The 14,744-nt window shown below is 43.3% G+C and overlaps 1 protein-coding gene across 2 annotated transcripts in view; it reads right to left on the bottom strand.

The window, feature by feature from the left end:
- LOC144756220 (di-N-acetylchitobiase-like) overlaps positions 1-14,744 on the bottom strand; it is a 127,508-nt gene that overhangs the window by 47,852 nt on the left and 64,912 nt on the right. For both annotated transcript variants that reach the window (XM_078645839.1, XM_078645848.1), the window contains exon 3: positions 661-869. In XM_078645839.1, the coding sequence (XP_078501965.1) occupies positions 661-869 (209 nt within the window). The remainder of the gene's footprint in view (positions 1-660; positions 870-14,744) is intronic.

Genomic DNA, 14,744 nt, shown 5'->3' with positions numbered 1-14,744 from the left:
TATTCCACTTGACCTTTCTCCAGCCTTTTTTAGTAATTAGACCATTTAAACATTTTTTCTGAATTTTATTTGGTCATTACATTCCTTATTCTTTGAACCGTATTCATTCTTGCAAATTCCAGTACCTCACCAATGTTAAGTCTAGGGTTCAGCTCACTCCACCCATAGGTGAGTCAAGGATACCAAGTTTGCATTTGTGGAATCCCTCAGCATCTTTTTTTTTTAGGGGGCAAGATTAACCATAGCATGGATAAATGTCTCCTTCCTCTCTCTTTTGAATTTGTTAGAAGAATGGGCTACACTTACGAACTGGGACTCTTACATTTTGTAGCCAGCTAAACCAATTACTCCTTAAAGTATTTTAACACTTGTATCAATACAATATTTGTAATTTGTCCCTTTTTAGAAAAACGAATGAGAAGTTGAGAAAGCTTAATTTTTACCATTTGGTATTCAGAGAACTTTGCAAAAATCCGCACAACATACTTGTTGCTAACTGCTGCTGCTAACTCTGAGAACGGTTTCTAATGAGTTAACCACGATAATATGCATGTGGAGGACCTAATAGGGATTCAACAAGTACTTTCAGTAGCCCTATAGGCTACAACTAGAAGTCTAAATCCAATAATGCATTTTACTCATGTAGGTATTTTATCTCACCTGTGATCCTACAATTTCCCTGTGAAAGGCTTCTGCTGTTTCTTGGACTAGAGCAGTTAGCGCATAGTACTCCAGCGAGGAAGTATTCACTGCTTGTTCAATGTCGATATTTATTCCATCCATGTACTGCTTCTTAGCCAGATCCAGCTTTTGGGATATCCATGCAGCTCTTTTCTTTGGGTCAATCACATCAGTCAGTGGGACATCGCCTAGAGAACGAGCCAACTGCAGTCAATTATTAATTTGAAATTACAAGCATTCATAAAGAAAAGGTGCTTTATTTGTCAGAATATGACAAAAACGAAATACAGAAATTTGTGCAAATATACTTTTTTTATTTTTTATTTTTATTTTTATATAGCGCGAACTAGACCAGAGACATCGGGTATCAGAGCGCTTTACATGAGAACCAGTTTCGTTACATGAGGACACATTCATTTTTGTTAGGCACAGGGAGATTAAATGATTTGCCCAGAATCACAGGATGTTGAGCGTCGTTGCAGAGACCCGAACTGGGTTCGCCAGCTTCAAGGTCGACCGCTCTAGCTGTAAGCCTACCTCTTCTGCCCTTGAAAAACGAAACTAATTAAATACTAAAAAAATGAGCAGTATACAACACAAAATCATTTAGGTTTACTAGATCAACTTTATTAACGGGTACTCAGGCTAAAGAAGAACTCTTCTAATAATGCACACATTTGGTTGTTGAAATAGGTGCATCCCATTAGAATCGTTGCATGTATTGTTTCCTGAGCCACAAAATCATCCTGCAGTTTTAATATAAAACTGGAGCAAAGGTATTACCTTTTTCCACAGAGTTAAAAAAATACCTGATGTGAAGTAATCTATCAAAAGCAGGACCACCACCGTAAGTGGGTGGGAAAACCAGAGCAGTTACACTATTAATTTCTTAGTCACAACTCGAGTCATTCAGGCATGCTACTAATAAAAACTGCCATCCTCACAAGAATTCTCTGATCATGTCCAGTACTTTTGCACATGGATGGACCTCACACTGACTGATTGGTCCAATTAGTTAAGACCGGGTACAGTAACTGACAAAAGGCAATATCATGGGTGCATTATTTTAGTATTACAAATTCATGTTTTTACCACCCCTCTGTCTGGCAGTAGTGCAGTAAGGAGAGTAATCTTCGCTTGGGTGGGGTCACTGAGAGACTGCATTTAATATTTAAGGTTGTAGACGCGCATTATGATTCAGTACAAGGATCTTCAATTTTGTGCATGTACTGGGAGGTTTCTTTGAGCACTGTAGACTATGCTTGACCATTTTAAATCTGTAATGGGCATATGCAGCTATATAAGAATATTTTAGGCCACCCATGCCCTGAGAAGGCAACAATGACCACGTGTGCCAGTCCCACAACATAGGAGGCCAAATCTGGCACGGGAACTCTCTAACAGTAAGACCCTCATTTAACTTATGGCCCAGTTACAGATTTACCAAAGATTATATCACGTTGTGCATGTGTCATCTCACTTAACCCTGGGTGGGCTACCAAGTCAGATGCAAAATTAAAGCATACATTGCAAAAGGGATCCCTTTTGACCTCAGAAAGGGCTTAACATCACCAGATGAATGTAGCATAGAAGATCAAGCAGTTTTCCCAATTGTGATGATGGCTGCCAAAAGGCTTGAACCAGCACTGATTTCCTCTTCCAAAACATAGAACCCAGGAACAAAAAAGTAAATTCCATCTCTATAAGACTAGAAATACCCCTACCCTGGGGATCCTCCCATATGTGACGTTCCTTGACCCTTAATTACCTGGTGCAGTTTCTAGGAACTGTGGACATCAATTGGACCTACTTATCTAAAGAAGAGTACCATGGGTAGTCTGCCGCCACCACCACGGAGGGGAAAATAGACACACACCTCACTCTCTCATTTAAATAGTGGCTGTAAGAAAAGGGATTATTGGATGGTAGTCCGCTACAAGTAATAATGACTATTATTCTTAGGTTTTCCCAATTGTAATGGTGGCTGCCAAATAGCTTGAACCAGCACTGATTTCCTTCTCCAAAACATAGAACCCAGGAACAAAAAAGTAAATTCCATGTCTATTAGACTAGAAATACCCCTACCCTGGGGATCCTCCCATATGTGACGTTCCTTCACCCTTAATTACCTGGTGCAGTTTCTAGGAACTGTGGACATCAATTGGACCTACTTATCTAAAGAAGAGTACCTCGGGTAGTCTGCCCCCACCACTGAGGGGAAAATAGACACACACCTCTCTCTCTCTCATTTAAATGGTTGATGTAAGAAAAGGGATTATTAGATGGTAGTCCGCCAAAAGTAATAATGACGATTAATCTTAGGTCTAGTAAAGGTTTCAGTAATTTAAACCCGAGCTCTACACCCTGGTTCCGATGGCACCAAGCAGACACGCTTAACTAAATAAAATGTGTAAAGCAGCAAAACTGTTAAAAAGAACACACGCACAACACAATAAAAATCTCACTTCAATTTAAAAATACAGGGAATAATTTTATGAACAAAATTACAACAAAACGAAAACAATCTGATAAGGAGAACCAGAGATATGCATTTTTAAAGTTTTAAATGAGACGAGCGCCCAAAACTTTTAAGCTCCAACCACAGTCATCTGGTGGCATTTGACTGGTACCTAGGGGCGATTTAAGGCCTACCATGATGGAGCGAGGATCAGATACAGAAACCAGGTTCTTCCCTATAAGAGGTTTTACCTTGTGACAGAGTGGCTGATTACGAGTTTGGCGGACCATGGGACCGCGAAACCTGCGGTGGAGGTCGAGGACCACCACACAAGCAGTCCGACTACCGCATTACATGTACGGGAGCTGGACCACCAGAGAACCGATGCAACTGCCAGGGATCCATGATCCCTGGCCGTGGAGCTGCGGTCTAGGAAAGCAATATGCTTGTCGGTGCCTCTGCGGCACCGCCAAGCATATTATCAGTTTCCCCTCTATCAGCTTTTTAATGGTGGTGAGCCCGCCGTGAAAATGCTGGTGGTGGGGAAACAAAGGGGGCTTTACAGGGCCCTCTATTGCCTCTGTGCATGGGGATGCATGAAGTGAGGCACATGTTGTGCCCCCCTTTTCTGCACTATATATCGCTGGGGTAACCCAATAAACCAAAAAGGCATCTGGGATTCTAAACTAAAGTTTATCTGAAACAATGCCTATGGTATTTGTTCTAAAGACCATTAGTTTAAAACAGATACAACAAATTATCTGTCTTCCGTTTTTGAAAAAATACTCCATGAATTAATCTAAACATCCACTTCATCATCATTCATCTGGTCACTATCCAAATAATTCAATAAACCCACAAAACAAAACAAACATCGGTTTCTATATCTTATTTTAGTGAACCAATTATTTTTTTCATTTGACAGGAAAATCATTTTTCACATATATAAAATACATTTAACATATTTTCAACACCCATATTTATACAATATCTACACTATCAACAAACATATAAACAAACACAAAGGAGTAAAGAAATATTTTTCTCCCAAATCGTTTTGTTAGTTCCAACGCCCAATCATTTATATAAGGAAAAAGAAGGTACTAAATTATAGGACCTAATTCCTTTGTCTTGGTCACCACACAATATTTACATAGAACCGGGGAAGGTCAAAATCATTTACGCTTCCTCTGTACTTCTGGCTTTCATGGACTCTTTCAAAATAAATTCAACATTTTTAGTGGTGGTGCACAAGTAAATAACAGTCGACGCGTTTCAGCCTATAGTTATTAAGGCCTCCTCAGGACTTGGGCAACAGAAATATTTTCCTGCAATATAGTGCAGTCCTTGTAGTATTATACTAGTCGACAAGTAGATCACCAGCCTGCCCAGCCGGGCTGGCTGACTGTATTTTATGAGACTCCAACCTGGAGTATCTTCCGAACTCGCTATGTAACCCAAATTACAGTTACAGGACGCTCTGGTTGACATCCGCGACCCTGCGTGGCGAATCTCAATCTCAGTCCACACAGTTCTGACTTCCGAGTGTGAAGTGACTTCCTCCTAAGTCTGCGCTGACTACAAAGTCCATGCCGTACAGGAACGGCCTTTGACGATCCCACTGCGGTACCTTTCTTAAAGGCATGGCCTTGGGACGGCTTGACGCCTGCCAGCTAGACCGCAAGACAACTCCGAATCTGTTGGGTGGTGGTCAGATTTGGTGGTGGCACGGCAGCCAGCTCCCGCTCCACCAAAGTTGTAATCAGATACTTAGTATCTGAAATAGAAGTCAAAAATCCTCATTGGGGCAAGGCAGCAGGCTGTGGCTGAGATCTACATGAGACCGGATAGCCTTCAGTCAGGTCTGGGAGAAGCCTTTAAGTTTTTGCGGGAAAGCTTAGAGTGGGAGAAATTCAAAATTCGAACCTCGACTCAGTGAAGATTTCTAAATTCAGACGGAGGCACTATTTCGAAGCTCGTATTCTTCCAGTGGGTAAAGGCTGCACGCTGTAGGCGAACAGGGCTCCACAAGGCAGGATATCCTCTCTGTGACATCCCACTGAAACAGATTAGTTACTGTGGAAAAGCTCTAAGCGAGAGCAAACTGAATCTTTTACGCAGTGGCAACCCACCCTAGTTGGACTTGGCAGGTTTGTCCATGTTCTCCAAAAATCTTTGAAGCCGAAAACTTTAAAGTCCAAGGTATTTCAGGATGTTGGAACTTGTCAGATGGGCTCTTCTGGACAAAGGCTTCTGGTACCTTGTTTGTCCCTGTAGATTAACAGGAGGACAGCCAGATGACCCTTGGAGTCTGATGTGCAGATCTTATTATGTCTGCCACAGATCCAGTAGTATCCTGAAGAGGGTGACTAGGGGGTGCCACATGCATGCCTGGCACTAGCCTGTGCATGGGGGTGGGGACTCCTGGCCTCTCACCAACCAATAGGGAAAGACTTCCTAAGGGTAACCCTACCAAATTTTGCAGCGGTTCCTCTGTACATTACTGCAATCCCACAGTGCCCCTCTCTACCTAAATCCAACATGGCAGACACTTATTTCCCCTGTGCAAAGCTCCAGTGCAAGCCACAGAGCTATGGCCAGGGAAATTAGCCACCCCACCCCCATGGTAACTCATAACCAGTTCTGCGGACAGCTCCTCTGCCACTGGGATACGTGTCTGGCTGCCTAGAGGGACAAAGGGTCGGGCAGGCCGAGGTGTTAGCTACAACTGCCTGTGACAAGTTAGGCCTAATGGAAGTTTATTTAGTTTCTGGGAACATCCCAGAGGGTCACCCTCTCAGAGGTCCAGAACACATCCCCACACCAAGACCTTTATCTCAGATCTATGAAACCCCGAAAACGGTCCTAGGATGCTTGTTTCCGGTCCGGGGAGGACCTGGTTTGACAGTTCAGGCTGGACTGTTCCCATGAGGCACAGGGTCAAGACTGATTTGCATATGGACAGGTCTAAATTGGGGAGGCATGGTGAGCAAAAGAATGATAGATTTAACCCAAATCTCTTGACTGGGGGTGAATGTTTTGATTTGTTCTGCATTCCATCCATCACTAGTGGCATTTAGCTTCAGGCCCTGGGTACACTTTGTACCATATACTAGAATGTTATAGGTAAGTTAAATATGGCAATTAGGAGTATAGCCAATGTCATCGTGTTTTAGGAGTCAGAGAACATACACTGGGAACTGGACAGCAGTATACAAAAACCAGGAATAACATTTTCAAAAAGTAGAGGTGCCCAAACAAACGAGAGACTTCACTGCCGTGGCCATGGTGTCAGACTGGGGGACAGAAAGACAGAGGTAAAGACACAATCACAAAGGTGAAATTCTGGTTGGAGGAGCGGCCTCTGCCATCATCAATCTATCAGCAGTGAAGTGCACGTTTCCTCTAGGTGAGTGCCTCAGATGTAACTACCATAGTCTCAACAGGAGCAGATCTGATTTGAAGATGTGCCCACACCTACCCATATAAATTCCTTTGCTGCCGGTAAAAGTCTTTGCAATAGGCCATAGCCTACGTTATGGACAGCTACCACACAAATTTCGAGGAGGCAGTGCATGGAAGTCGATTCACCAGTGGCGCTGCTGCTGTTCGGTTATCCCTAGAGTTCAGATACAACATGTAAGGATATGCCTTGAACAGCTTAAATGGTTTAGTCAGTTGCTCTCATTTTTTTTTAAATCTAATGTAAATCCTTTTTATTACCAATGGCTTTGATAGTTAGCATGCAAAAAGGGCCGCTCTAGGGACCAGATGTACTAAGGTTTTTTTGCGGGCGCAAATGAGTTTTAGACCAGTTTGTGCCCGCAAAAAAACAGTGGCTCATGTACTAATCCTATTTTGCAAGTCACGAATCAGTTTGCGACTCGCAAAATAGGATTAGCGACTCGCTATAAGGAAAGGGCGCTCCAAGGGCGTCCCTTCCTAAACGCGACTACTTAAGCTATGAAAGAATGTTTAGCGACCGCAACTGCGGTCGCAAAACACTCGCAGTTTACCACCCTTCTCAGAAGGGTGGTAAAGCATTCACAATGTGAAAGGGTCCCCAGGGGACCACTTCCCTTTGTAAATGCATACGCAAATAGTTTTATTTTTATATTTTACATGCATCCCATTTTCCTTTAAGGACAACGGCTTGCATTAACAAAACAGGTACAAGTATAGGTGGTCGGAGTCTAATACGTAAAATAGGAATAATCTCAAAATAACACTTATTCTTCTAGATGAAAAATTAACATTCTATCAAAGGCATCAATGTAGCTCAACAGAAGAAAAAACGTCAATGTGTTCAGTGCATATTTATTTAGCACATTTTATAGTTATGAACTGCATAAATTTGGTCCTCAATGGTAGGATAATATTGCAATTAATGTATTGACAATATCAGCGACAACACATTTCTATAGAATAAGTAAATTCAAAAGTGTATCAATGCGCTCAAGGTGCATAGAGAAAGGGTATTTAGAAGGGATGGGTAAGTGGGGGTGAAAGTGGGGACCGGGTAAAGGTGGTGTGACTGAGTTAAAATCACAGTGAAGAATGAAAAAGCCTTTACAGCCTATATACAGATCTAAGGGTTCCAAAAAACAATCTCAAACATAGGTTCCGTATTTATACATTATTTAGTCCTATGTTTGGAAGAGTGAACAGTAACAATAGTCGACGTTTCGACCCCTGACAGGTACGGGTGATTCAGAACCTCAGGATGGGGTCTTCATCAGGACGTAGGGGTATAACAGGAGCGCTTCGCATGAGGCCCGTTTGGGCCTGCAGCCTGGGGACCTTCCAAGGTTCCTTCCTGGTGCGAGAGGTTGGGAGCTTTTCATTCAGGATGCATGGAATTGTTGTCCACTGGACCAGCCGGTCCGTGGTGGAACGTCGTATGTTTCTAATTTTCCGCAGCGAGTCAGCTCAGACAGCCAGAGGAGAGGAAATAGACGGACAATCGCTGCGGAAAATTAGAAACATACGACGTTCCACCACGGACCGGCTGGTCCAGTGGACAACAATTCCATGCATCCTGAATGAAAAGCTCCCAACCTCTCGCACCAGGAAGGAACCTTGGAAGGTCCCCAGGCTGCAGGCCCAAACGGGCCTCATGCGAAGCGCTCCTGTTATACCCCTACGTCCTGATGAAGACCCCATCCTGAGGTTCTGAATCACCCGTACCTGTCAGGGGTCGAAACGTCGACTATTGTTACTGTTCACTCTTCCAAACATAGGACTAAATAATGTATAAATACGGAACCTATGTTTGAGATTGTTTTTTGGAACCCTTAGATCTGTATATAGGCTGTAAAGGCTTTTTCATTCTTCACTGTGATTTTAACTCAGTCACACCACCTTTACCCGGTCCCCACTTTCACCCCCACTTACCCATCCCTTCTAAATACCCTTTCTCTATGCACCTTGAGCGCATTGATACACTTTTGAATTTACTTATTCTATAGAAATGTGTTGTCGCTGATATTGTCAATACATTAATTGCAATATTATCCTACCATTGAGGACCAAATTTATGCAGTTCATAACTATAAAATGTGCTAAATAAATATGCACTGAACACATTGACGTTTTTTCTTCTGTTGAGCTACATTGATGCCTTTGATAGAATGTTAATTTTTCATCTAGAAGAATAAGTGTTATTTTGAGATTATTCCTATTTTACGTATTAGACTCCGACCACCTATACTTGTACCTATCTAATTGACCTAGGTCAAGGAGTTCTTAGGGTCTACCCCGTTGTAACTCACTACTGCATTAACAAAACAACTGCTTTATTTAAAAGCATTCCCAGACAGGGAGGTCTGCTGACCCCAACAGGCCACCATCCCTGGGAGGGCCAGTCAATCCCAATGGGGTGGCAAATTGCGACAGTCTCTTTAATATGCATGAGGCATGCAATTTGCGACCACATTGAGAATCGCTAACAGTGTCTCATACACTGTAGTGCATCCCAATTAGCGAGTCGCAAATGCGATGCAATTTGCGACTCGCTAATTGGCGGGTCGTACATCTGGCCCTTGGATTCTTCCTTTATGTGGAGCTATGCACTAGTCTTCTATGACTACTGATCCCTCTTCACTAGTGCACTGCTGAATAACCCATGTGCCTAAGACGCCTAAAACTTTGTCCAGAAAGGAAGTGTTTAAGTTTAATTAAACAGAAGGTTTTCACAAAAAACAAGCATTGGCAATGCCAATAGTTCTGGCTTAAAAATAACTTTGTATGGTAATGTGAAGCATTTGAAGTAATAGCATTGGAATGGATATGTATTTGTGTGGAGGCAAAGAACTGAATGAACTGTTGAATTATATTGATGTAGGTTAGAAGGTCAGGTAAAAGTTGCACTGTGTCAAACCAGAGCTTTATCCCATCTGATCTGCCAGAGAAAAAGAACATAAATTATCTAGTTATCGAAGACACTAATAATATTCCAGTGTCCTGTGTGCCTTTGAAAGTAGAAGCCTAGGCAGGTGGATAAATAAACAAAATGATCACAGCTGTGGAGGTCAAACGCCTTTTTTGTGGAAGCACACAACTTCTGCACAATCAAAACATGTACTCTTGGCCCCAACATGGGGGTAGAACCAAAACCCCTATCTAGCGATGATCACATCATTGTTTAGCAACTGCCGCACTGTCAAGCAATAGACCAAATAAACGAGTGAGTCGATGATACTTATTGAAAGGAACTCTATCACATACACTCACCATTGCTAGTACATCAATTCTGTATTGCCAGCAATTACTTTTCCAAACAGAAAAATAGATATCTGAAAATACTGCTTCAAAATGTTTATGAAGCAACTTTTACTTCTAGACGCTGCTGGCTACTTTCGTTTGACTTTGATTTTTTTCGTCTGAAGGAAGTATAAAATATGAAGTGTATTTCAAAGACAAATACACTCACGAAAAAAGTACTAAATGTCTAGTTTTTGCTATTTATTTTGGGACTAGAAATTGACTCCAATGATAAACTCACATGAAAAAAAATATATATTGATAAATTTCAGACCTGTTGAAAAGTAATTTCCTTAAATCCGGTTAAAAATGTGTGTTTCTTTAGCCTCCTAGTTTTGCGATGCTTGGTTTTTCTCAGAACACCATTGGGGAGGTTTTAGGGCACGGACTGTAGTTCTCAGTTCCGTAAATTGTATCTGTTGCAATGATTTGTTGGTGACTGAATGTCAAGGGAAGGGCGTAAACCCACTATTTTACTCGCCTTTGGGGGGTTGTTTCTTTGCATTATCATATACTGTTGGGTGTTGAATAAGCTAACCAGCCAAGTTAGTTTCAAGTCAGGGCACAGCCTTTATTTGGGTGGAAAATCTCACCATCTGATTGAACTTTTAAGTTGTCTGCATGTCACGCCTGGTGTGGGAACTGGTTTTGGTGGGTCTTGGGCAATCAGGGATTATTCAGCTCTAATTGCATGGATTGGGGCCTTTAACATCAGATCTACTAGGTCTACTTACTATTTGATCCTAAATCGAGCACCAAATACACACATTCTGCACTTGGCCCTCAATGTAGCTAGGGAAAGAGTTGAAGCTCACCAATGTGCTCTGGTTAGAAACTTGGCATGACAGTAATAACAATAGGTAATAAATTCACCAGTACTTCTAAAGGAGGAGTTATTCATCACACAGCTCAACGCTACACATTAAAGAACAGGGGAAAAATGAACAATGAATGTCTAGTACCAGAGGCGCCTGGAGTCAGTATAGAGGATCTTTGCACAATAAAGGTCGAGTTTGAGCTGAAATCTTTGCCTTAACAAGTCTCACACTGTTGCACTGTAAGGCGCTGCCTCTAGTCTGCAGCATCCAGCCTTGCTTTGTTCCCACAGTTCCTGCTTGCTGCGCGTGCACATGCATGCACCAGAACAGAAGCAGTCAAGGGAAACAGGCAGTCTTGCTGGGTAGTATAGAGGTTTTTACACGGACACAGTCGCAGTAGCCTCCCTGGCTCACTCAGTTCCAGTGGTACCTCTGTGCCTCCTCCTAAACTCTTTGCCGCTCCCCCATACACACGCACACACATACAAAAACCTACCCTGGCACAAATCAGCAAGTCCAAAAAGAAATGGGGATTGGATTCAACACATAGGCTGGACGTGGAGCAGCTTTTAAGGTTGAGCAAAGTGGTAAATAAGATTGAAAATACTTGATCAATCAATAAATCTGGTGATTTTGGGATTAAACAAATTTCGTTTTGAAAAGGGATTGCATGATTTTTTTGTGTACTTTGCAATGTCGAATGCAAGATCCTTTATAATAAAGAAATGGTGTTGCTCAGAACCTGGTAATTCTTCAGAACGGTGGAAGGAAATGAAGCGCTTGATATGAGGGGAGTCCTCTTGAACTTGAACCTGTGCCACTGTGCCACTTACCGGAGGTGATTTCCGGGCGCCTTGTGATGCGCTGCTCAGCGGAGACGCCGCTTTCTTGCCCCCACCGCCGAGAGAGTCATTTGGGGAGTCTACTCGTGCCGGGACTACACTGCCCAGAGTTCCTAGCGGCACCACGTAACACCATTGCGCCAGGAGGTGCTTAAAAGCGACGCAGGGCTCCCGCAGCGCAGGACCCACGCAGGCGTGCCAGGGCCAAGCCCGGGTCAAGGGCGGGCCCATCCACGCCCGTCAGAGACTTGACTGGGCCATCTCTCTTTCATCTGGTAATCGCTGCCCTCAATCCCCCTTAGGTGAGCTAAGGATATTTTCTTTTCATACCCAACAGACTTGAGTGTTAAAAGTGACTATGGGGAAGCGTGTGGGACAACCGTTATCCAGACCTGCTGCAACAAGCATTGATAGCATGTTGGAAAGAGCAGTCAGTATTGTTAGCAATAACATTGAACTGACTGAGAGGCGTCTCTCTCTTGGCCTAGGGTTACCTCTCCAACCCCTGATCTCGACAGTTGAAGCTAGTAATTCAAATATGAGTGACTCTGACATTCCAACTTCTGCTTGTGAGGAATCTAGAGGTGTTATCATACCCAATGCCCCTGTATCAGATATTCTAACAACCACTGTTTCACCCATTGGGTCAAAGTGTAAGAGGAAGCCAGCTAAGACAGTAAGCGCCAAGAGGAAGCAACCAATTCGTCCGTGTTCTCCTCGCACAACATTGAACTCTTGGATCCGCCCATCTTCCAACCTCACAACAGTTGCGACTCAGGTGCACGCTCCAGATACCAACCCCCTTTACTGTTCTATTGGAATTCAGACTGAGACTAACCAGTTCCTTACTATCAGTAATAGCAGAAGTAGTAGCGAAGTGGCTAGGAGTTATATTATGGATGCCATCACTGATCGTGTTAAGTGCGTTCTTGATAGTTTTCTTGCCTCTCTGAGGGATCACCTCCCTGTTGTGTCTCCCGTCCAGCCTGTGCCCCAACCTACGATCCCTAATATTGTCCCCTTAGTAGATCCAAACAGGTCTGAATCTATTGGTGCAGGCAGGCCAACCATGTTAATAGTGCTTCCTAATAACGTTCGAACTCGTCAACAGACTCCAAATGATCCAACTAATTTGAATCCAGGCGCCAAAGATGGTGTTATGTGCAATAAAATTCACTTCTGCTTTGAAACAGGGGGCATTAGAGGGGAAAATATTAATATAGTGAGGGATGACATACACAATCACTGATGGAAACCTAATAAACACCACATCACCTATTAGTATTCCTCCTGCGGCTCCACTTAATAGCAATGGTGTGGATAACATACCACGAGAGGGCGCTATTGATCTTATTTGTCTGACATATTCCAGGGGCAATAGGGAGGTATTAACATCTACCCCCAGAGGCGTGTCCCTATGTTGTAGTTTTAGCAGGTGTCCCCTCTTTAATATCTGATCAGACAGAATCATGGGAACAACTACGTTGCAAGAGTGTAGACTGGCTGTCCAAACACAAAAGATTTAGGACATCACTAATTGAGAACATGATCATGGTACGGAGAGTGGGATGTCTGGGCATATCCCCAAAATCCATCAAGGGGGACTGTATAGTCATTAATTTTCGCAGGCCATCAGTGGCAAAAGCTATATTATCGCCACAGACGGAGCGGGCTGATCTTACCACTAGTATTTGGGCCCTGCCATTGGGCTATTTTTATAAGCTCACATTAGAGCCACCCCGTTCTAACATGCCTTATCCTCTCCCAACCCTCAATCGATTTATGCCCCCATCAGGTTTGGATTGCCAAGATTGACTGCCCATTCCTTCGACGAATCAAATACCAACTGAGGTAGTAGAACCAGTATCCCACGAACTTGCTCCCAGCCCCGTAAACCCGACATTCCGACTGCAATGAATGTAGATTAGTCACTTAAAATATTGAGCTGGGATGTCGCGGGTCTGGCATCTAAATTAAACTTACCAGACTGGCAGGAGTTAATCAACAACCAAGATATTGTAATGCTTCAAGAGACCTTGCAACACGGGAGTTGTTTATGGAGGGGTTTGAATGTTTTAATATCCTATCACCTATCCCGGAATCAGGTAGACCTGCTGGCGGCCTCTCAACATGGATCAATATTAGGGCAGGGGTTCATGCTAGAGCCTGTGTACTACTAGCGCTAAATTTCAGGTTACCGTTTTTACACGGGGATCTCACTTTATTTGATTAACTTTTATAATGACGATTTTAAAACCGTTCCTAACATGAACTTTATCGAGTTGTTTACATTTATTTCTGAATTACAAACTGTTAATTGTGACACCAAATCCAAGGGTATATGTCTAGGCGGTGACATCAATGTTAAAATTCCAGAGGGTATCTACTCAGTCATCCAATCTACTAATACGGGTCTGTTGTGTCATAGAGGAGACCAGCTAGTGAATCTCCTAAGCTCCAATAACTTCTTAGATGCTATGGAGTTCGCAGCTGTGCCCTCCAGGGATGGTCGCATAGAACCCACCTATAGAGGAAGGGGTTCATCCTCTACTATCGTACTATCGACTACATTTTTATCACTGCCTGTTTAGAAAATTATTCAGAAAAGGGGGTGGTGATGAACAGAGTGTCTGAATTAAGCAGACCACTCTTACCCAGTCCAAAGATCAGGGCTTGATCCATCACCGTTATTTAGCTCACTGCCCCATCCCAGCTCAGAACCTGGCTATATGCAAATTAGTCTTTCCCTGGCCCAGTGCATCATGGGAACAGGGCAGACCAAACTACCAAGCCAATTCTTCACCAGAAAGGAGACAAGCTTCCGGGGACCGGTTTCTGCCATTTCAGGCGTCGTCGGCCCGGCTTGCTTGAATCCTGATGGAGCAGTGAGCAAGGGACTCATGTCTGAGTATACCCTTCCACGCTTATGGTGGACAAAATGATTCAGAAAAGGGGGTGGTGATGAACAGAGTGTCTGAATTAAGCAGACCACTCTTACCCAGTCCAAAGATCAGGGCTTGATCCATCACCGTTATTTAGCTCACTGCCCCATCCCAGCTCAGAACCTGGCTATATGCAAATTAGTCTGTCCCTGGCCCAGTGCATCATGGGAACAGGGCAGACCAAACTACCAAGCCAATTCTTCACCAGAAAGGAGACAAGCTTCCGGGGACCGGTTTCTGC

The sequence above is a fragment of the Lissotriton helveticus genome, chromosome 1_1 (genome assembly GCF_964261635.1).
Source record: "Lissotriton helveticus chromosome 1_1, aLisHel1.1, whole genome shotgun sequence".
NCBI classification, from domain to species: domain Eukaryota; kingdom Metazoa; phylum Chordata; class Amphibia; order Caudata; family Salamandridae; genus Lissotriton; species Lissotriton helveticus.
This window is presented reverse-complemented; position numbering and strand designations above follow the sequence as displayed.